Consider the following 21,624-nt stretch of genomic DNA (forward strand, 5'->3'; position numbering starts at 1 on the left):
ATGATTAATAGAGAACATGTGTATTAGTTATATATACCCACTTCATTTGTATGTTCACTGCTTGAAAAAGGATTGGAAATCCGAAACGTTGCCACGCCGTCCAGGCATTAAAGCCCATTTTTTCTATTATTATTTTTGTGTGCTGTTTTTCTTTTTTCGTATATTATTGGAACCTCGTATATTATTGGAACCATTGGAATATTGGTTTGGAGAGCTTTGCACTACAAGTTTGGTAATATGATGCTGTTCTTTTTCTCTCTCTCTCTCTCTCTCTCTCTCTCTATCTATCTATATAGAATAACACAACCAAAATGGTGCAAAAAGACCAAGAAATCAAAGTTTAATCCAATTAATACATATCTTTATTGTATATTACATATCCATGAATAAAAAACCTTAAGATGACTGGACACCAAGTCAAGAGGACCAGGTTCACATATACATCATACTAGCCATACATGAAAAAGCCTCTCATAGCATCAAGCCACAAAAAGTATCAGGTAAAAATCCTTGTAGTAATCAGGGCAAAAGGATAGAAATCCATAGATGGAATACGATGCTATTTGTCAGTTTAGACCATAATAAAATATGAGTGCAAAAAGTCAAAACGAAACGTGCGTTGGGGCGGCGGGGACCTGGCTTCACCTATACATCAGCCTTCTCACTTGGTAAGATATATCTTATACCTCCCTACTATTATTAGGTGCCTTATTACATTATGGCGGTGCATTAAACTTTACTTTTGCACTCATATTTTATTATGGTTTCTTATTCATGGATATGTAATATACAATAAAGATATGTATTAATTGGATTAAACTCTGATTTCTTGGTCTTTTTGCACCATTTTAGTTGTGTTATTCAGTGGTATTTGAGTTATAATTCCTTTGTGTTATTTTGGGAGTTTTTTGAGTGTTAATATATATATAGGTGTATCAGTGACATATATACAGTGGGGCAAAAAAGTATTTAGTCAGTCAGAAATAGTGCAAGTTCCACCAATTAAAAAGATGAGAGGCGTCTGTAATTTACATCATAGGTAGACCTCAACTATGGGAGACAAACTGAGAAAAAAAAAATCCAGAAAATCACATTGTCTGTTTTTTTAACATTTTATTTGCATATTATGGTGAAAAATAAGTATTTGGTCAGAAACAAACAATCAAGATTTCTGGCTCTCACAGACCTGTAACTTCTTCTTTAAGAGTCTCCTCTTTCCTCCACTCATTACCTGTAGTAATGGCACCTGTTTAAACTTGTTATCAGTATAAAAAGACACCTGTGCACACCCTCAAACAGTCTGACTCCAAACTCCACTATGGTGAAGACCAAAGAGCTGTCAAAGGACACCAGAAACAAAATTGTAGCCCTGCACCAGGCTGGGAAGACTGAATCTGCAATAGCCAACCAGCTTGGAGTGAAGAAATCAACAGTGGGAGCAATAATTAGAAAATGGAAAACATACAAGACCACTGATAATCTCCCTCGATCTGGGGCTCCACGCAAAATCCCACCCCGTGGGGTCAGAATGATCACAAGAACGGTGAGCAAAAATCCCAGAACCACGCGGGGGGACCTAGTGAATGAACTGCAGAGAGCTGGGACCAATGTAACAAGGCCTACCATAAGTAACACACTACGCCACCATGGACCCAGATCCTACAGTGCCAGACGTGTCCCACTGCTTAAGTCAGTACATGCCTGGGCCCGTCTGAAGTTTGCTAGAGAGCATTTGGATGATCCAGAGGAGTTTTGGGAGAATGTCCTATGGTCTGATGAAACCAAACTGGAACTGTTTGGTATAAACACAACTTGTCGTGTTTGGAGGAAAAAGAATACTGAGTTGCATCCATCAAACACCATACCTACTGTAAAGCATGGTGGTGGAAACATCATGCTTTGGGGCTGTTTCTCTGCAAAGGGGCCAGAACGACTGATCCGGGTACATGAAAGAATGAATGGGGCCATGTATCGTGAGATTTTGAGTGCAAACCTCCTTCCATCAGCAAGGGCATTGAAGATGAAACGTGGCTTGGTCTTTCAACATGACAATGATCCAAAGCACACCACCAGGGCAACGAAGGAGTGGCTTCGTAAGAAGCATTTCAAGGTCCTGGAGTGGCCTAGCCAGTCTCCAGATCTCAACCCTATAGAAATCCATTGGAGGGAGTTTAAAGTCCGTGTTGCCAAGCGAAAAGCCAAAAACATCACTGCTCTAGAGGAGATCTGCATGGAGGAATGGGCCAACATACCAACAGTGTGTGGCAACCTTGTGAAGACTTACAGAAAACGTTTGACCTCTGTCATTGCCAACAAAGGATATATTACAAAGTATTGAGATGAAATTTTGTTTCTGACCAAATACTTATTTTCCACCATAATATGCAAATAAAATGTTAAAAAAACAGACAATGTGATTTTCTGGATTTTTTTTTCTCAGTTTGTCTCCCATAGTTGAGGTCTACCTATGATGTAAATTACAGACGCCTCTCATCTTTTTAAGTGGTGGAACTTGCACTATTGCTGACTGACTAAATACTTTTTTGCCCCACTGTATATGTATATATACCTATTCTATGTATATATATCTATTCTACCTTTTCTATTCTAATCTGTCAGTGTGATGTTACTGTACACAGCACTAATTTGCCGGCTTTTCAAAGGACACCGGTGCGTAAAAATCAGACAGCAATACGGATGTCATACAGATGTCATACGGATGTTGCGATAAAAAAATCGCATGACACTCGCATGACACTCTCATGACAATCGCATGATTTACCTCCGTTTTATCGGTCTGTAAATGCTTTGTTTCAGGGAGGGAGCAGGGGCTGGGACAGTGACCACAGTCTCTTCCTCCTGATGATGCTTTGATTCAGGGAGGGAGCAGGGGCTGTGACAGTGACCACAGTCTCTTTCCCCTGAGGATGCTTCGTTTCAGGGAGGGAGCAGGGGCTGTGACAGTGACCACAGTCTCTTCCCCCTGAGGATGCTTCGTTTCAGGGAGGGAGCAGGGGCTGTGACAGTGACCACAATCTCTTCCTCCTGAGGATGCTTGGTTTCAGGGAGGGAGCAGGGGCTGTGACAGTGACCACAGTCTCTTCCCCCTGAGGATGCTTCGTTTCAGGGAGGGAGCAGGGGCTGTGACAGTGACCACAGTCTCTTCCCCCTGAGGATGCTTCATTTCAGGGAGGGAGCAGGGGCTGTGACAGTGACCACAGTCTCTTCTCCCTGATGATGCTTCGTTTCAGGGAGGGAGCAGGGGCTGCAACAGTGACCACAGTCTCTTCCCCCTGATGATGCTTCGTTTCAGGGAGGGAGCAGGGGCTGTGACAGTGACCACAGTCTCTTCTCCTGATGATACTTTGTTTCAGGGAAGGAGCAGGGGCTGTGAAAGTGAACACAGTCTCTTCCCCCTGATGATGCTTCGTTTCAGGGAGGGAGCAGGGGCTGTGACAGTGACCACAGTCTCTTCCTCCTGATGATGCTTCATTTCAGGGAGGGAGCAGGGGCTGCGACAGTGACCACAGTCTCTTCCCCCTGATGATGCTTGGTTTCAGGGAGGGAGCAGGGGCTGTGACAGTGACCACAGTCTCTTCCCCCTGATGATGCTTGGTTTCAGGGAGGGAGCAGGGGCTGTGACAGTGACCACAGTCTCTTCCTCCTGATGATGCTTCATTTCAGGGAGGGAGCAGGGGCTGTGACAGTGACCACAGTCTCTTCCTCCTGAGGATGCTTGGTTTCAGGGAGGGAGCAGGGGCTGTGACAGTGACCACAGTCTCTTCCTCCTGATGATGCTTCGTTTCAGGGAGGGAGCAGGGGCTGTGACAGTGACCACAGTCTCTTCCTCCTGAGGATGCTTGGTTTCAGGGAGGGAGCAGGGGCTGGGACAGTGACCACAGTCTCTTCCTCCTGATGATGCTTCATTTCAGGGAGGGAGCAGGGGCTGAGACAGTGACCACAGTCTCTTCCCCCTGATGATGCTTGGTTTCAGGGAGGGAGCAGGGGCTGTGACAGTGACCACAGTCTCTTCCTCCTGATGATGCTTCATTTCAGGGAGGAAGCAGGGGCTGTGACAGTGACCACAGTCTCTTCCCCCTGAGGATGCTTCGTTTCAGGGAGGGAGCAGGGGTTGTGACAGTGACCACAGTCTCTTCCTCCTGAGGATGCTTCGTTTCAGGGAGGGAGCAGGGGCTGTGACAGTGACCACAGTCTCTTCCCCCTGATGATGCTTCATTTCAGGGAGGGCACAGGGGCTGGGACAGTGACCACAGTCTCTTTCCCCTGAGGATGCTTCATATCAGGGAGGGAGCAGGGGCTGCGACAGTGACCACAGTCTCTTCTCCTGATGATACTTTGTTTCAGGGAAGGAGCAGGGGCTGTGACAGTGACCACAGTCTCTTCCCCCTGATGATGCTTCGTTTCAGGGAGGGAGCAGGGGCTGTGACAGTGACCACAGTCTCTTCCTCCTGAGGATGCTTGGTTTCAGGGAGGGAGCAGGGGCTGGGACAGTGACCACAGTCTCTTCCTCCTGATGATGCTTCATATCAGGGAGGGAGCAGGGGCTGTGACAGTGACCACAGTCTCTTCCCCCTGATGATGCTTTAAATCAGGGAGGGAGCAGGGGCTGTGGCAGTGACCACAGTCTCTTCCCCCTGAGGATGCTTCGTTTCAGGGAGGGAGCAGGGGCTGTGACAGTGACCACAGTCTCTTCCCCCTGATGATGCTTTGATTCAGGGAGGGAGCAGGGGCTGTGACAGTGACCACAGTCTCTTCCCCCTGAGGATGCTTCGTTTCAGGGAGGGAGCAGGGGCTGTGACAGTGACCACAGTCTCTTCCTCCTGATGATGCTTCATTTCAGGGAGGGCACAGGGGCTGTGACAGTGACCACAGTCTCTTCCCCCTGAGGATGCTTCGTTTCAGGGAGGGAGCAGGGGCTGTGACAGTGACCACAGTCTCTTCCCCCTGAGGATGATTCATTTCAGGGAGGGAGCAGGGGCTGTGACAGTGACCACAGTCTCTTCTCCCTGATGATGCTTCGTTTCAGGGAGGGAGTAGGGGCTGCGACAGTGACCACAGTCTCTTCCCCCTGATGATGCTTCGTTTCAGGGAGGGAGCAGGGGCTGTGACAGTGACCACAGTCTCTTCCCCCTGATGATGCTTCGTTTCAGGGAGGGAGTAGGGGCTGCGACAGTGACCACAGTCTCTTCCCCCTGATGATACTTTGTTTCAGGGAGGGAGCAGGGGCTGTGACAGTGACCACAGTCTCTTCCCCCTGAGGATGCTTCATTTCAGGGAGGGAGCAGGGGCTGTGACAGTGACCACAGTCTCTTCCTCCTGATGATGCTTCGTTTCAGGGAGGGAGTAGGGGCTGCGACAGTGACCACAGTCTCTTCCCCCTGATGATGCTTCGTTTCAGGGAGGGAGCAGGGGCTGTGACAGTGACCACAGTCTCTTCCCCCTGATGATGCTTCGTTTCAGGGAGGGAGTAGGGGCTGCGACAGTGACCACAGTCTCTTCCCCCTGATGATACTTTGTTTCAGGGAGGGAGCAGGGGCTGTGACAGTGACCACAGTCTCTTCCCCCTGATGATGCTTCATTTCAGGGAGGGAGCAGGGGCTGTGACAGTGACCACAGTCTCTTCCCCCTGATGATGCTTCGTTTCAGGGAGGGAGCAGGGGCTGTGAGAGTGACCACAGTCTCTTCCTCCTGAGGATGCTTGGTTTCAGGGAGGGAGCAGGGGCTGTGACAGTGACCACAGTCTCTTCCTCCTGATGATGCTTCATTTCAGGGAGGGAGCAGGGGCTGGGACAGGGACCACAGTCTCTTCCCCCTGATGATGCTTCGTTTCAGGGAGGGAGCAGGGGCTGTGACAGTGACCACAGTCTCTTCCCCCTGAGGATGCTTCATTTCAGGGAGGGAGCAGGGGCTGTGACAGTGACCACAGTCTCTTCCTCCTGATGATGCTTCGTTTCAGGGAGGGAGTAGGGGCTGCGACAGTGACCACAGTCTCTTCCCCCTGATGATGCTTCGTTTCAGGGAGGGAGCAGGGGCTGTGACAGTGACCACAGTCTCTTCCCCCTGATGATGCTTCGTTTCAGGGAGGGAGTAGGGGCTGCGACAGTGACCACAGTCTCTTCCCCCTGATGATACTTTGTTTCAGGGAGGGAGCAGGGGCTGTGACAGTGACCACAGTCTCTTCCCCCTGATGATGCTTCATTTCAGGGAGGGAGCAGGGGCTGTGACAGTGACCACAGTCTCTTCCCCCTGATGATGCTTCGTTTCAGGGAGGGAGCAGGGGCTGTGAGAGTGACCACAGTCTCTTCCTCCTGAGGATGCTTGGTTTCAGGGAGGGAGCAGGGGCTGTGACAGTGACCACAGTCTCTTCCTCCTGATGATGCTTCATTTCAGGGAGGGAGCAGGGGCTGGGACAGGGACCACAGTCTCTTCCCCCTGATGATGCTTCGTTTCAGGGAGGGAGAAGGGGCTGTGACAGTGACCACAGTCTCTTCCTCCTGAGGATGCTTGGTTTCAGGGAGGGAGGAGGGGCTGTGACAGTGACCACAGTCTCTTCCTCCTGATGATGCTTCATTTCAGGGAGGGAGCAGGGGCTGGGACAGTGACCACAGTCTCTTCCCCCTGAGGATGCTTTGTTTCAGGGAGGGAGCAGGGGCTGTGACAGTGACCACAGTCTCTTCCTCCTGAGGATGCTTGGTTTCAGGGAGGGAGCAGGGGCTGTGACAGTGACCACAGTCTCTTCCTCCTGATGATGCTTCATTTCAGGGAGGGCACAGGGGCTGGGACAGTGACCACAGTCTCTTCCTCCTGATGATGCTTCATTTCAGGGAGGGAGCAGGGGCTGGGACAGTGACCACAGTCTCTTCCCCCTGAGGATGCTTTGTTTCAGGGAGGGAGCAGGGGCTGTGACAGTGACCACAGTCTCTTCCTCCTGAGGATGCTTGGTTTCAGGGAGGGAGCAGGGGCTGTGACAGTGACCACAGTCTCTTCCTCCTGATGATGCTTCATTTCAGGGAGGGCACAGGGGCTGTGACAGTGACCACAGTCTCTTCCCCCTGATGATGCTTCGTTTCAGGGAGGGAGCAGGGGCTGTGACAGTGACCACAGTCTCTTCCTCCTGAGGATGCTTGGTTTCAGGGAGGGAGCAGGGGCTGGGACAGTGACCACAGTCTCTTCCTCCTGATGATGCTTCATATCAGGGAGGGAGCAGGGGCTGTGACAGTGACCACAGTCTCTTCCCCCTGATGATGCTTTAAATCAGGGAGGGAGCAGGGGCTGTGGCAGTGACCACAGTCTCTTCCCCCTGAGGATGCTTCGTTTCAGGGAGGGAGCAGGGGCTGTGACAGTGACCACAGTCTCTTCCCCCTGATGATGCTTTGATTCAGGGAGGGAGCAGGGGCTGTGACAGTGACCACAGTCTCTTCCCCCTGAGGATGCTTCGTTTCAGGGAGGGAGCAGGGGCTGTGACAGTGACCACAGTCTCTTCCTCCTGATGATGCTTCATTTCAGGGAGGGCACAGGGGCTGTGACAGTGACCACAGTCTCTTCCCCCTGAGGATGCTTCGTTTCAGGGAGGGAGCAGGGGCTGTGACAGTGGCCACAGTCTCTTCCCCCTGAGGATGATTCATTTCAGGGAGGGAGCAGGGGCTGTGACAGTGACCACAGTCTCTTCTCCCTGATGATGCTTCGTTTCAGGGAGCGAGTAGGGGCTGCGACAGTGACCACAGTCTCTTCCCCCTGATGATGCTTCGTTTCAGGGAGGGAGCAGGGGCTGTGACAGTGACCACAGTCTCTTCCCCCTGATGATGCTTCGTTTCAGGGAGGGAGTAGGGGCTGCGACAGTGACCACAGTCTCTTCCCCCTGATGATACTTTGTTTCAGGGAGGGAGCAGGGGCTGTGACAGTGACCACAGTCTCTTCCCCCTGAGGATGCTTCATTTCAGGGAGGGAGCAGGGGCTGTGACAGTGACCACAGTCTCTTCCTCCTGATGATGCTTCGTTTCAGGGAGGGAGTAGGGGCTGCGACAGTGACGACAGTCTCTTCCCCCTGATGATGCTTCGTTTCAGGGAGGGAGCAGGGGCTGTGACCGTGACCACAGTCTCTTCCCCCTGATGATGCTTCGTTTCAGGGAGGGAGTAGGGGCTGCGACAGTGACCACAGTCTCTTCCCCCTGATGATACTTTGTTTCAGGGAGGGAGCAGGGGCTGTGACAGTGACCACAGTCTCTTCCCCCTGATGATGCTTCATTTCAGGGAGGGAGCAGGGGCTGTGACAGTGACCACAGTCTCTTCCCCCTGATGATGCTTCGTTTCAGGGAGGGAGCAGGGGCTGTGAGAGTGACCACAGTCTCTTCCTCCTGAGGATGCTTGGTTTCAGGGAGGGAGCAGGGGCTGTGACAGTGACCACAGTCTCTTCCTCCTGATGATGCTTCATTTCAGGGAGGGAGCAGGGGCTGGGACAGGGACCACAGTCTCTTCCCCCTGATGATGCTTCGTTTCAGGGAGGGAGAAGGGGCTGTGACAGTGACCACAGTCTCTTCCTCCTGAGGATGCTTGGTTTCAGGGAGGGAGGAGGGGCTGTGACAGTGACCACAGTCTCTTCCTCCTGATGATGCTTCATTTCAGGGAGGGAGCAGGGGCTGGGACAGTGACCACAGTCTCTTCCCCCTGAGGATGCTTTGTTTCAGGGAGGGAGCAGGGGCTGTGACAGTGACCACAGTCTCTTCCTCCTGAGGATGCTTGGTTTCAGGGAGGGAGCAGGGGCTGTGACAGTGACCACAGTCTCTTCCTCCTGATGATGCTTCATTTCAGGGAGGGCACAGGGGCTGGGACAGTGACCACAGTCTCTTTCCCCTGAGGATGCTTCATATCAGGGAGGGAGCAGGGGCTGTGACAGTGACCACAGTCTCTTCCTCCTGATGATGCTTCATATCAGGGAGGGAGCAGGGGCTGTGACAGTGACCACAGTCTCTTCCTCCTGATAATGCTTCGTTTCAGGGAGGGAGCAGGGGCTGTGACAGTGACCACAGTCTCTTCCCCCTGATGATGCTTCGTTTAAAGGAGGGAGCAGGGGCTGGGACAGTGACCACAGTCTCTTCCCCCTGAGGATGCTTCGTTTCAGGGAGGGAGCAGGGGCTGTGACAGTGACCACAGTCTCTTCCCCCTGAGGATGCTTCATTTCAGGGAGGGAGCAGGGGCTGTGACAGTGACCACAGTCTCTTCCTCCTGATGATGCTTCATTTCAGGGAGGGAGCAGGGGCTGGGACAGTGACCACAGTCTCTTTCCCCTGAGGATGCTTCATATCAGGGAGGGAGCAGGGGCTGTGACAGTGACCACAGTCTCTTCCTCCTGATATACTTCGTTTCAGGGAGGGAGCAGGGGCTGCGACAGTGACCACAGTCTCTTCCCCCTGATGATGCTTCGTTTCAGGGAGGGAGCAGGGGCTGTGACAGTGACCACAGTCTCTTCTCCTGATGATACTTTGTTTCAGGGACGGAGCAGGGGCTGTGACAGTGACCACAGTCTCTTCCCCCTGATGATGCTTCGTTTCAGGGAGGGAGCAGGGGCTGCGACAGTGACCACAGTCTCTTCCCCCTGATGATGCTTCGTTTCAGGGAGGGAGCAGGGGCTGTGACAGTGACCACAGTCTCTTCCCCCTGATGATGCTTCGTTTCAGGGAAGGAGCAGGGGCTGTGACAGTGACCACAGTCTCTTCCTCCTGAGGATGCTTCGTTTCAGGGAGGGAGCAGGGGCTGTGACAGTGACCACAGTCTCTTCCCCCTGATGACGCTTCGTTTCAGGGAGGGAGCAGGGGCTGTGACAGTGACCACAGTCTCTTCCCCCTGATGATGCTTCGTTTCAGGGAGGGAGCAGGGGCTGAGACAGTGACCACAGTCTCTTCCCCCAGATGATGCTTCGTTTCAGGGAGGGAGCAGGGGCTGTGACAGTGACCACAGTCTCTTCCCCCTGATGATGCTTCGTTTCAGGGAGGGAGCAGGGGCTGTGACAGTGACCACAGTCTCTTCTCCTGATGATACTTTGTTTCAGGGAAGGAGCAGGGGCTGTGAAAGTGACCACAGTCTCTTCCCCCTGATGATGCTTCGTTTCAGGGAGGGAGCAGGGGCTGTGACAGTGACCACAGTCTCTTCCTCCTGATGATGCTTGGTTTCAGGGAGGGAGCAGGGGCTGTGACAGTGACCACAGTCTCTTCCCCCTGATGATGCTTGGTTTCAGGGAGGGAGCAGGGGCTGTGACAGTGACCACAGTCTCTTCCTCCTGATGATGCTTCATTTCAGGGAGGGAGCAGGGGCTGTGACAGTGACCACAGTCTCTTCCTCCTGAGGATGCTTGGTTTCAGGGAGGGAGCAGGGGCTGTGACAGTGACCACAGTCTCTTCCTCCTGATGATGCTTCGTTTCAGGGAGGGAGCAGGGGCTGTGACAGTGACCACAGTCTCTTCCTCCTGAGGATGCTTGGTTTCAGGGAGGGAGCAGGGGCTGGGACAGTGACCACAGTCTCTTCCTCCTGATGATGCTTCATTTCAGGGAGGGAGCAGGGGCTGAGACAGTGACCACAGTCTCTTCCCCCTGATGATGCTTGGTTTCAGGGAGGGAGCAGGGGCTGTGACAGTGACCACAGTCTCTTCCTCCTGATGATGCTTCATTTCAGGGAGGAAGCAGGGGCTGTGACAGTGACCACAGTCTCTTCCCCCTGAGGATGCTTCGTTTCAGGGAGGGAGCAGGGGTTGTGACAGTGACCACAGTCTCTTCCTCCTGAGGATGCTTCGTTTCAGGGAGGGAGCAGGGGCTGTGACAGTGACCACAGTCTCTTCCCCCTGATGATGCTTCATTTCAGGGAGGGCACAGGGGCTGGGACAGTGACCACAGTCTCTTTCCCCTGAGGATGCTTCATATCAGGGAGGGAGCAGGGGCTGCGACAGTGACCACAGTCTCTTCTCCTGATGATACTTTGTTTCAGGGAAGGAGCAGGGGCTGTGACAGTGACCACAGTCTCTTCCCCCTGATGATGCTTCGTTTCAGGGAGGGAGCAGGGGCTGTGACAGTGACCACAGTCTCTTCCTCCTGAGGATGCTTGGTTTCAGGGAGGGAGCAGGGGCTGGGACAGTGACCACAGTCTCTTCCTCCTGATGATGCTTCATATCAGGGAGGGAGCAGGGGCTGTGACAGTGACCACAGTCTCTTCCCCCTGATGATGCTTTAAATCAGGGAGGGAGCAGGGGCTGTGGCAGTGACCACAGTCTCTTCCCCCTGAGGATGCTTCGTTTCAGGGAGGGAGCAGGGGCTGTGACAGTGACCACAGTCTCTTCCCCCTGATGATGCTTTGATTCAGGGAGGGAGCAGGGGCTGTGACAGTGACCACAGTCTCTTCCCCCTGAGGATGCTTCGTTTCAGGGAGGGAGCAGGGGCTGTGACAGTGACCACAGTCTCTTCCTCCTGATGATGCTTCATTTCAGGGAGGGCACAGGGGCTGTGACAGTAACCACAGTCTCTTCCCCCTGAGGATGCTTCGTTTCAGGGAGGGAGCAGGGGCTGTGACAGTGACCACAGTCTCTTCCCCCTGAGGATGATTCATTTCAGGGAGGGAGCAGGGGCTGTGACAGTGACCACAGTCTCTTCCCCCTGATGATACTTTGTTTCAGGGAGGGAGCAGGGGCTGTGACAGTGACCACAGTCTCTTCCCCCTGATGATGCTTCATTTCAGGGAGGGAGCAGGGGCTGTGACAGTGACCACAGTCTCTTCCCCCTGATGATGCTTCGTTTCAGGGAGGGAGCAGGGGCTGTGAGAGTGACCACAGTCTCTTCCTCCTGAGGATGCTTGGTTTCAGGGAGGGAGCAGGGGCTGTGACAGTGACCACAGTCTCTTCCTCCTGATGATGCTTCATTTCAGGGAGGGAGCAGGGGCTGGGACAGGGACCACAGTCTCTTCCCCCTGATGATGCTTCGTTTCAGGGAGGGAGCAGGGGCTGTGACAGTGACCACAGTCTCTTCCCCCTGAGGATGCTTCATTTCAGGGAGGGAGCAGGGGCTGTGACAGTGACCACAGTCTCTTCCTCCTGATGATGCTTCGTTTCAGGGAGGGAGTAGGGGCTGCGACAGTGACCACAGTCTCTTCCCCCTGATGATGCTTCGTTTCAGGGAGGGAGCAGGGGCTGTGACAGTGACCACAGTCTCTTCCCCCTGATGATGCTTCGTTTCAGGGAGGGAGTAGGGGCTGCGACAGTGACCACAGTCTCTTCCCCCTGATGATACTTTGTTTCAGGGAGGGAGCAGGGGCTGTGACAGTGACCACAGTCTCTTCCCCCTGATGATGCTTCATTTCAGGGAGGGAGCAGGGGCTGTGACAGTGACCACAGTCTCTTCCCCCTGATGATGCTTCGTTTCAGGGAGGGAGCAGGGGCTGTGAGAGTGACCACAGTCTCTTCCTCCTGAGGATGCTTGGTTTCAGGGAGGGAGCAGGAGCTGTGACAGTGACCACAGTCTCTTCCTCCTGATGATGCTTCATTTCAGGGAGGGAGCAGGGGCTGGGACAGGGACCACAGTCTCTTCCCCCTGATGATGCTTCGTTTCAGGGAGGGAGAAGGGGCTGTGACAGTGACCACAGTCTCTTCCTCCTGAGGATGCTTGGTTTCAGGGAGGGAGGAGGGGCTGTGACAGTGACCACAGTCTCTTCCTCCTGATGATGCTTCATTTCAGGGAGGGAGCAGGGGCTGGGACAGTGACCACAGTCTCTTCCCCCTGAGGATGCTTTGTTTCAGGGAGGGAGCAGGGGCTGTGACAGTGACCACAGTCTCTTCCTCCTGAGGATGCTTGGTTTCAGGGAGGGAGCAGGGGCTGTGACAGTGACCACAGTCTCTTCCTCCTGATGATGCTTCATTTCAGGGAGGGCACAGGGGCTGGGACAGTGACCACAGTCTCTTCCTCCTGATGATGCTTCATTTCAGGGAGGGAGCAGGGGCTGGGACAGTGACCACAGTCTCTTCCCCCTGAGGATGCTTTGTTTCAGGGAGGGAGCAGGGGCTGTGACAGTGACCACAGTCTCTTCCTCCTGAGGATGCTTGGTTTCAGGGAGGGAGCAGGGGCTGTGACAGTGACCACAGTCTCTTCCTCCTGATGATGCTTCATTTCAGGGAGGGCACAGGGGCTGTGACAGTGACCACAGTCTCTTCCCCCTGATGATGCTTCGTTTCAGGGAGGGAGCAGGGGCTGTGACAGTGACCACAGTCTCTTCCTCCTGAGGATGCTTGGTTTCAGGGAGGGAGCAGGGGCTGGGACAGTGACCACAGTCTCTTCCTCCTGATGATGCTTCATATCAGGGAGGGAGCAGGGGCTGTGACAGTGACCACAGTCTCTTCCCCCTGATGATGCTTTAAATCAGGGAGGGAGCAGGGGCTGTGGCAGTGACCACAGTCTCTTCCCCCTGAGGATGCTTCGTTTCAGGGAGGGAGCAGGGGCTGTGACAGTGACCACAGTCTCTTCCCCCTGATGATGCTTTGATTCAGGGAGGGAGCAGGGGTTGTGACAGTGACCACAGTCTCTTCCCCCTGAGGATGCTTCGTTTCAGGGAGGGAGCAGGGGCTGTGACAGTGACCACAGTCTCTTCCTCCTGATGATGCTTCATTTCAGGGAGGGCACAGGGGCTGTGACAGTGACCACAGTCTCTTCCCCCTGAGGATGCTTCGTTTCAGGGAGGGAGCAGGGGCTGTGACAGTGACCACAGTCTCTTCCCCCTGAGGATGATTCATTTCAGGGAGGGAGCAGGGGCTGTGACAGTGACCACAGTCTCTTCTCCCTGATGATGCTTCGTTTCAGGGAGGGAGTAGGGGCTGCGACAGTGACCACAGTCTCTTCCCCCTGATGATGCTTCGTTTCAGGGAGGGAGCAGGGGCTGTGACAGTGACCACAGTCTCTTCCCCCTGATGATGCTTCGTTTCAGGGAGGGAGTAGGGGCTGCGACAGTGACCACAGTCTCTTCCCCCTGATGATACTTTGTTTCAGGGAGGGAGCAGGGGCTGTGACAGTGACCACAGTCTCTTCCCCCTGAGGATGCTTCATTTCAGGGAGGGAGCAGGGGCTGTGACAGTGACCACAGTCTCTTCCTCCTGATGATGCTTCGTTTCAGGGAGGGAATAGGGGCTGCGACAGTGACCACAGTCTCTTCCCCCTGATGATGCTTCGTTTCAGGGAGGGAGCAGGGGCTGTGACCGTGACCACAGTCTCTTCCCCCTGATGATGCTTCGTTTCAGGGAGGGAGTAGGGGCTGCGACAGTGACCACAGTCTCTTCCCCCTGATGATACTTTGTTTCAGGGAGGGAGCAGGGGCTGTGACAGTGACCACAGTCTCTTCCCCCTGATGATGCTTCATTTCAGGGAGGGAGCAGGGGCTGTGACAGTGACCACAGTCTCTTCCCCCTGATGATGCTTCGTTTCAGGGAGGGAGCAGGGGCTGTGAGAGTGACCACAGTCTCTTCCTCCTGAGGATGCTTGGTTTCAGGGAGGGAGCAGGGGCTGTGACAGTGACCACAGTCTCTTCCTCCTGATGATGCTTCATTTCAGGGAGGGAGCAGGGGCTGGGACAGGGACCACAGTCTCTTCCCCCTGATGATGCTTCGTTTCAGGGAGGGAGAAGGGGCTGTGACAGTGACCACAGTCTCTTCCTCCTGAGGATGCTTGGTTTCAGGGAGGGAGGAGGGGCTGTGACAGTGACCACAGTCTCTTCCTCCTGATGATGCTTCATTTCAGGGAGGGAGCAGGGGCTGGGACAGTGACCACAGTCTCTTCCCCCTGAGGATGCTTTGTTTCAGGGAGGGAGCAGGGGCTGTGACAGTGACCACAGTCTCTTCCTCCTGAGGATGCTTGGTTTCAGGGAGGGAGCAGGGGCTGTGACAGTGACCACAGTCTCTTCCTCCTGATGATGCTTCATTTCAGGGAGGGCACAGGGGCTGGGACAGTGACCACAGTCTCTTTCCCCTGAGGATGCTTCGTTTCAGGGAGGGAGCAGGGGCTGTGACAGTGACCACAGTCTCTTCCTCCTGATGATGCTTCATATCAGGGAGGGAGCAGGGGCTGTGACAGTGACCACAGTCTCTTCCTCCTGATAATGCTTCGTTTCAGGGAGGGAGCAGGGGCTGTGACAGTGACCACAGTCTCTTCCCCCTGATGATGCTTCGTTTAAAGGAGGGAGCAGGGGCTGGGACAGTGACCACAGTCTCTTCCCCCTGAGGATGCTTCGTTTCAGGGAGGGAGCAGGGGCTGTGACAGTGACCACAGTCTCTTCCCCCTGAGGATGCTTCATTTCAGGGAGGGAGCAGGGGCTGTGACAGTGACCACAGTCTCTTCCTCCTGGTTTCAGGGAGGGAGCAGGGGCTGTGACAGTGACCACAGTCTCTTCCTCCTGATGATGCTTCATTTCAGGGAGGGAGCAGGGGCTGGGACAGTGACCACAGTCTCTTTCCCCTGAGGATGCTTCATATCAGGGAGGGAGCAGGGGCTGTGACAGTGACCACAGTCTCTTCCTCCTGATATACTTCGTTTCAGGGAGGGAGCAGGGGCTGCGACAGTGACCACAGTCTCTTCCCCCTGATGATGCTTCGTTTCAGGGAGGGAGCAGGGGCTGTGACAGTGACCACAGTCTCTTCTCCTGATGATACTTTGTTTCAGGGACGGAGCAGGGGCTGTGACAGTGACCACAGTCTCTTCCCCCTGATGATGCTTCGTTTCAGGGAGGGAGCAGGGGCTGCGACAGTGACCACAGTCTCTTCCCCCTGATGATGCTTCGTTTCAGGGAGGGAGCAGGGGCTGTGACAGTGACCACAGTCTCTTCCCCCTGATGATGCTTCGTTTCAGGGAAGGAGCAGGGGCTGTGACAGTGACCACAGTCTCTTCCTCCTGAGGATGCTTAGTTTCAGGGAGGGAGCAGGGGCTGTGACAGTGACCACAGTCTCTTCCCCCTGATGACGCTTCGTTTCAGGGAGGGAGCAGGGGCTGTGACAGTGACCACAGTCTCTTCCCCCTGATGATGCTTCGTTTCAGGGAGGGAGCAGGGGCTGAGACAGTGACCACAGTCTCTTCCCCCAGATGATGCTTCGTTTCAGGGAGGGAGCAGGGGCTGTGACAGTGACCACAGTCTCTTCCCCCTGATGATGCTTCGTTTCAGGGAGGGAGCAGGGGCTGTGACAGTGACCACAGTCTCTTCCCCCTGATGATGCTTCGTTTCAGGGAGGGAGCAGGGGCTGTGACAGTGACCACAGTCTCTTCCTCCTGAGGATGCTTCGTTTCAGGGAGGGAGCAGGGGCTGTGACAGTGACCACAGTCTCTTCCTCCTGATAATGCTTCGTTTGAGTATCAGTATGCACTGGTGATACTGAAACAAATCATCATCAGACAGGACATAGGGAAAAAAGATACAATAGCTGTTAGTGTAGTGAGGGAATGGTAGGGATTTTTTTTTAAGCAAGTAAATTAGATAGTAGCTTAGATTATGGGACTAAAAAGAGTTAAGAAAAAAACATTTTGCCTTTGGACCACCCCTTTACTGTTATCGTGTATCCAAACGATAGCTATACCATAAAAAGAAGGGAGTACCTCATTTAAGCTTTATATACATTTGACGTTAAAAGAGTTGTCCACTCTGGGAAATGCATTATGTGGGACTAAAAATAATTTTTGTAATTGGGCTTCACTAAAAATGTTGTAACATTTGCCTTCTACAGCCTATGTGTTACACTGTCTATTGCTGGTTGCAGATTGAGCTAGCTGAGAATCCCTCAGTGAGTCTGTTCTGAGGATCTGAGAAGAGAGTCAAAAGGTGACTGGCATATTAAAAATGGACTTTTATAATACTCTTTGTAAAGATCTGTTAATGTGTCAAACAGTATAAAGGGATTGCTGGTGTTATGGGGTATAGGGGGGCCTGTCAGGTTCCCTTTAAGATGTGTCCTTTTAAACTTAAAATATTGTGATTTCATAGTTCACCATGAGGAACGTCTTTGTAAGAAAAGAGAGGAAATAAGCTTTACGGTTGGTAACAGAAGGCATATGTTCATGGAACTTACTTGTAGAAGCTGCCAGAAGTGTTTGCTGGTTTCTATATACAAGTGTGTAGTCTTCAGTGTTTTCTGTAAGAATGGCGGGAGCAGAAACTATATTTCTTTTACTTCTTATCTTGGTGAATTGACAAAACAAACCAAACTGAAAATAAATAATGGCACAAAACAAAAAGAAAAATGGCGGAAAATGTTACAGGACAAAAAAGAGGGTGAAAAGGAAGACAAGCTTAAATATAGTTGTGTAGGAAAGAGAAGAAAATAATACTAGGATGAGGATAAGTAAAATAATAGGCTGGAACATCTGGGAAGGTAAATACAGAGACAGAAAGATTTATTCACTCAGTGCTGCCAGCAAAAGACTGTACACATGAAAAAAGCAAGCAATAACTGCAGGCAAGAACACGGACGCGCATTTATCATTTCACAGGAAGCTTTATCATCTGCAAGACCATTCCCTGAACAGTTTCCTGAGCAGAGGAAATATAAAACAGGGCACATCATTATTTCAGGGTTAAAGGGGAACTAGACGTTTTATACAAGAAGCACATAAAAATATGCTATGTTTATAGCTAACTTCGTTGCCAGGGGTTTTATTACTTGACATGCATGAGACAAGAAGTTTTGTCATGAGGACAAAGAAAGAGAACAGTTACAGGCATTGGGAAAGTAACTGTAATCTTATATAGCTTGTCAAATAAGGAAGCTAGAAACAGTTATGTTTTCCAATATACCATATAGCAATGAAACAATGCTAAATTATTCACAGATGTCTTAAAGGGAATGTGTCATTGGGATTTGACCTCTACGAGCTATGCACATGTAGCTCGTTCAACAACAAGGCCAGCAATACCTTTACATGGCCAGTCCCTTTTTCCGTTTTTGAGAAATCAGCACTTGAACTGATATGCAAATGAGGCTAAAGAGCTATGGTAGATCTGAAGTCACGCCATCTAAATTTTTCTTCGCCCAGTGCCAGCTCCTCTTGCTTAGCTGATGACCCCTATGCTATGAGACTTCAGACAAAAGAGCTGTCAGTCAAGCAGGAGGAAGCACTGGGCAGGCATTAGAACTGGAGTGACGGAAGCTTCAGATCTATCATAGCTCTTTAGCTTCACTTTCACATCAGTGTGAAAGAGATACATGTGCAAACAGTTTGGGGAAGAAAATTATGTGGCTAGATTATCTTTAACTGAGTATTTGTTTGGTGATGCCTAAAGTTAGTACCATGTCAATACACATTTATATTGTACCAAGTTAATATTCCAGTAATGTTAAAGGGGATATTCGGAACTTTAAAAACAAAAAATGTGTTTAAAGGGAACCTGTCACCCCCCCTGGCGTTTTGAACTAAAAGAGCCACCTTGTGCAACACTAATGCTGCATTCTGTCAAGGTGGCTCTTTTATTTGGGGTCCCTGACAACGCTGCAATATTCGTTTTTTTAACTAGCCCGCCATACCTGTATTGTCTGGGGGGGCATATCTTTTCCCCCCAGACACAAACGCCTCCCAGCCATCCCTCAGCCCCTCCATGCGCAGGGCGCCGCCTCCTGTGCCTTCACTAACGTCCCCGTCGCCTGCGCTGGAAGTTCCTTCTTCGGGCATGCGCAGTTTGCGCTGCCCTTTGACTCACATCACATGATGGGAACTTACAGCGCAGGCGCCGGGGACGTTAATTAAGGCACAGGAGGCGGCGCCTGGCGCATGGAGGGGCTGAGGGATGGCTGGGAGGCGTTTGTATCCGAGGGGAAAAGACATGCCCCCAGGACAGACTACAGGTATGGCGGGTTAATTAAAAAAACAAATATTGCAGCATTAGAAGGGACCCCAAATAAAAGAGCCACCTTGACAGAATGCAGCATTAGTGCTGAACAAGATGGCTCTTTTAGTTAAAAACGCCAGGGGGGTGACAGGTTCCCTTTAAGCATTAACAGGCAGATTGTTGCTACCTATCTGCCTGTTGTACCTGGCACCGTTCTCCACCGCCACAGAGCAGTCACAGACTTCCACTGACGTCACATCAACAGTGAGGCAGCTTCTCTTCCTGTTGACAGGGCGGGACTTCTGGTGTCATGCTGATTGACAGCCGGGTACTCACTGACAAATGAGGGGAATCTAGCTGTCAATCAGCATGACACCAGTAGTCCCGCCCTGTCAACAGGAAGAGAAACTGCGGCTCTGTAAACAGGGAACAGCTGAATCTCTCGCAGGAGTGATCAATGACCGGCGACGGGTACAATAGTCAAGTAGTTGCCTCTGCTAGCAACTACATGCCTGTTTTAAAAAAGTCCTGAATATCCTCTTTAATTCTGAAAGCTCCTTTAAAGAACAGAAATTTAGTGTAATAAATATCGTGGCTGTCTAGAAGGGGGTAAATACTTTATTACAGCACTGCAGCTATTCAAAAGAATAACTTCACTTATAAAGAAACTACAGAAGATATATGTTGATATATTACATCTATTTAGAGATTATTAGTGAGGTGTCATCTTGTGGGCTACTGTAAGAACCCTTAAAGGGTTATTGTCAAGTTCTTTAAAGGGAACTTGTCACCAGATTTGGTCGATATAAGATATGGCCATCGCCTTTCAGGGCTTATCTACAGCATTCTATAATGCTGTATATAAGCCCCCAGTCCGACCTGAAAGAGAAGAAAAATAACTTTTATTATACTCACCTGCGAGGCGGTCCGTTCCGAGTTGTGTCGCTCTTCTTGGTCTGGGCCTTCCATGTTCTTATGATCACTCCACTCCTGCTTATTTCGTGTGGATGACGCGTCCCTGCAGCATCCACACAGTCCCCTCAGCACCACGCTCCTGCACATGCGTACTTCTCTGCCTTGTTGAGGGCAGAGCAAAGTACTGCAGTGCGTAGACGCTGGGACTCCCTGACCTTTCCCGCCGCCTGCGCACTGCAGTACTTTGTTCTGCCCTAAAAAGGGCAAATAAGTACGCCTGCGCAGGAGCGCAATGCTGAGGAGAAGCGTCATCCACACGAAGTAAGCAAGAAGATGGGAGGCACCGGACCAAGAAGAGCGACACCCATCAGACCGGACCGCCCCCAGGTGAGTATAATAAAAGTTATTTTCTCTTCTTACAGGTCGGGTTGGGGGCAGATATACAGTATTATAGAATGAAAGGTGATGGCCGTATCTTATATTGGCCAAAATTGCTGACAGGTTCCCTTTAACTGACAAAACAGAAAGGAGGGATTTTTTATTTTAAGCCAAGAATTTGGGGAGTGGTGCACTCCTGAAATACATCAGGAGACAACCGTTTTTTAAGATTCCTGGTGATTAGAAAAAAAGCCTGGCAGCACAATGGTCTTTGCTATTAGACTTTCTTCTCACCATTTCCAACATACAAAGAAGACTCTTACGTCTGTAGCATTGTGCAAGCACCAGAAAGTGTGTGTGACAACGATTAGTGGTTCCTACGTATATATACACATACATATATATATTATGGCTACTACTCATTATATATAGATATACATATCTATATATCTATATATATATATATATATATATATATATATATATATATATGTATAGATAGATAGATATATATATATATATCTCTATCTATCTATCTATCTATCTATCTATATAGATAGATAGATAGATACGTACGGTATATATATATATATATATATATATATACATATAATTTAATATATATATATATATATATACTGTATATATATATATATATATATATATATATATATATATATATATCTATAAAATTATTTATATATATACTGCTCAAACAAATAAAGGGGACACTAAAATACCACATCCTAGATATCACTAAATGAAATATTCCACTTGCAAATCATCATTCATTACATAGTGGAATGCATGGAATGCATTAAGAACAAGTAGAACTGCTCATCCAGGGATGACACATCAATGCGAGCTGTGGCAAGAAGGGTAGCTGTGTCTGTTAGCACAGTGTCCAGAGCATGGGTCAGATACCAGAAGACAGGCCAATACACCAGAAGACATGGAAGGGGCTGTAGGAGGAAAACAACTCAGCAGCAGGACTGCTACCTCCTTTTTGCAAGGAGGACCAGGAGGAGCAATGCCAGACCCCTGAAAAATGATCTCCAGCAGGCCACTACTATCCATGTATCTGCTCAAACAGACAACAGGATAAACAGACTCCACGAGGGTGGTATGAGTGCCCAATGTCCATAAGTGGGTGCTGGGCTGTAAGCAGAGCGATTGGTATTTGCCAGAGAAGACCAAGATTGGCAGATTCAACACTGGCACCCTGTGCTCTTCATGGATGAGAACAAGTTCACACTGAGCACATGTGACAGACTGGAGATGCCGTGGAGAACTTTCTGCTGCCTGCAACACTCTCCAGCATCACCGGTTTGGCAGTAGGTCAGTTATGGTGTGGGGAGGCATTTCTTTGGAGGGATTCACAGCCCTCCGTGTGCTAGCCAGAGATACCCTGACTGCTATTAGGTACCGGGATATGATCCTCAGACCCATTGTGAGAACCTAAGCAGGAGCACTCGACCCTGGGTTCCT

At 51.0% G+C, this 21,624-nt stretch overlaps 1 protein-coding gene across 2 annotated transcripts in view; it reads right to left on the reverse strand.

The window, feature by feature from the left end:
* Window positions 1–21,624, reverse strand: part of MTCL3 (MTCL family member 3) — a 181,044-nt gene that overhangs the window by 59,723 nt on the left and 99,697 nt on the right. For both annotated transcript variants that reach the window (XM_069726071.1, XM_069726070.1), the window contains exon 6: window positions 17,090–17,384. In XM_069726071.1, coding sequence (XP_069582172.1) covers window positions 17,274–17,384 — 111 coding nt within the window. In that variant the 3' untranslated portion in view covers window positions 17,090–17,273. The remainder of the gene's footprint in view (window positions 1–17,089; window positions 17,385–21,624) is intronic.

Source organism: Ranitomeya imitator, chromosome 5 (genome assembly GCF_032444005.1).
Source record: "Ranitomeya imitator isolate aRanImi1 chromosome 5, aRanImi1.pri, whole genome shotgun sequence".
In the NCBI taxonomy this organism is placed as follows: domain Eukaryota; kingdom Metazoa; phylum Chordata; class Amphibia; order Anura; family Dendrobatidae; genus Ranitomeya; species Ranitomeya imitator.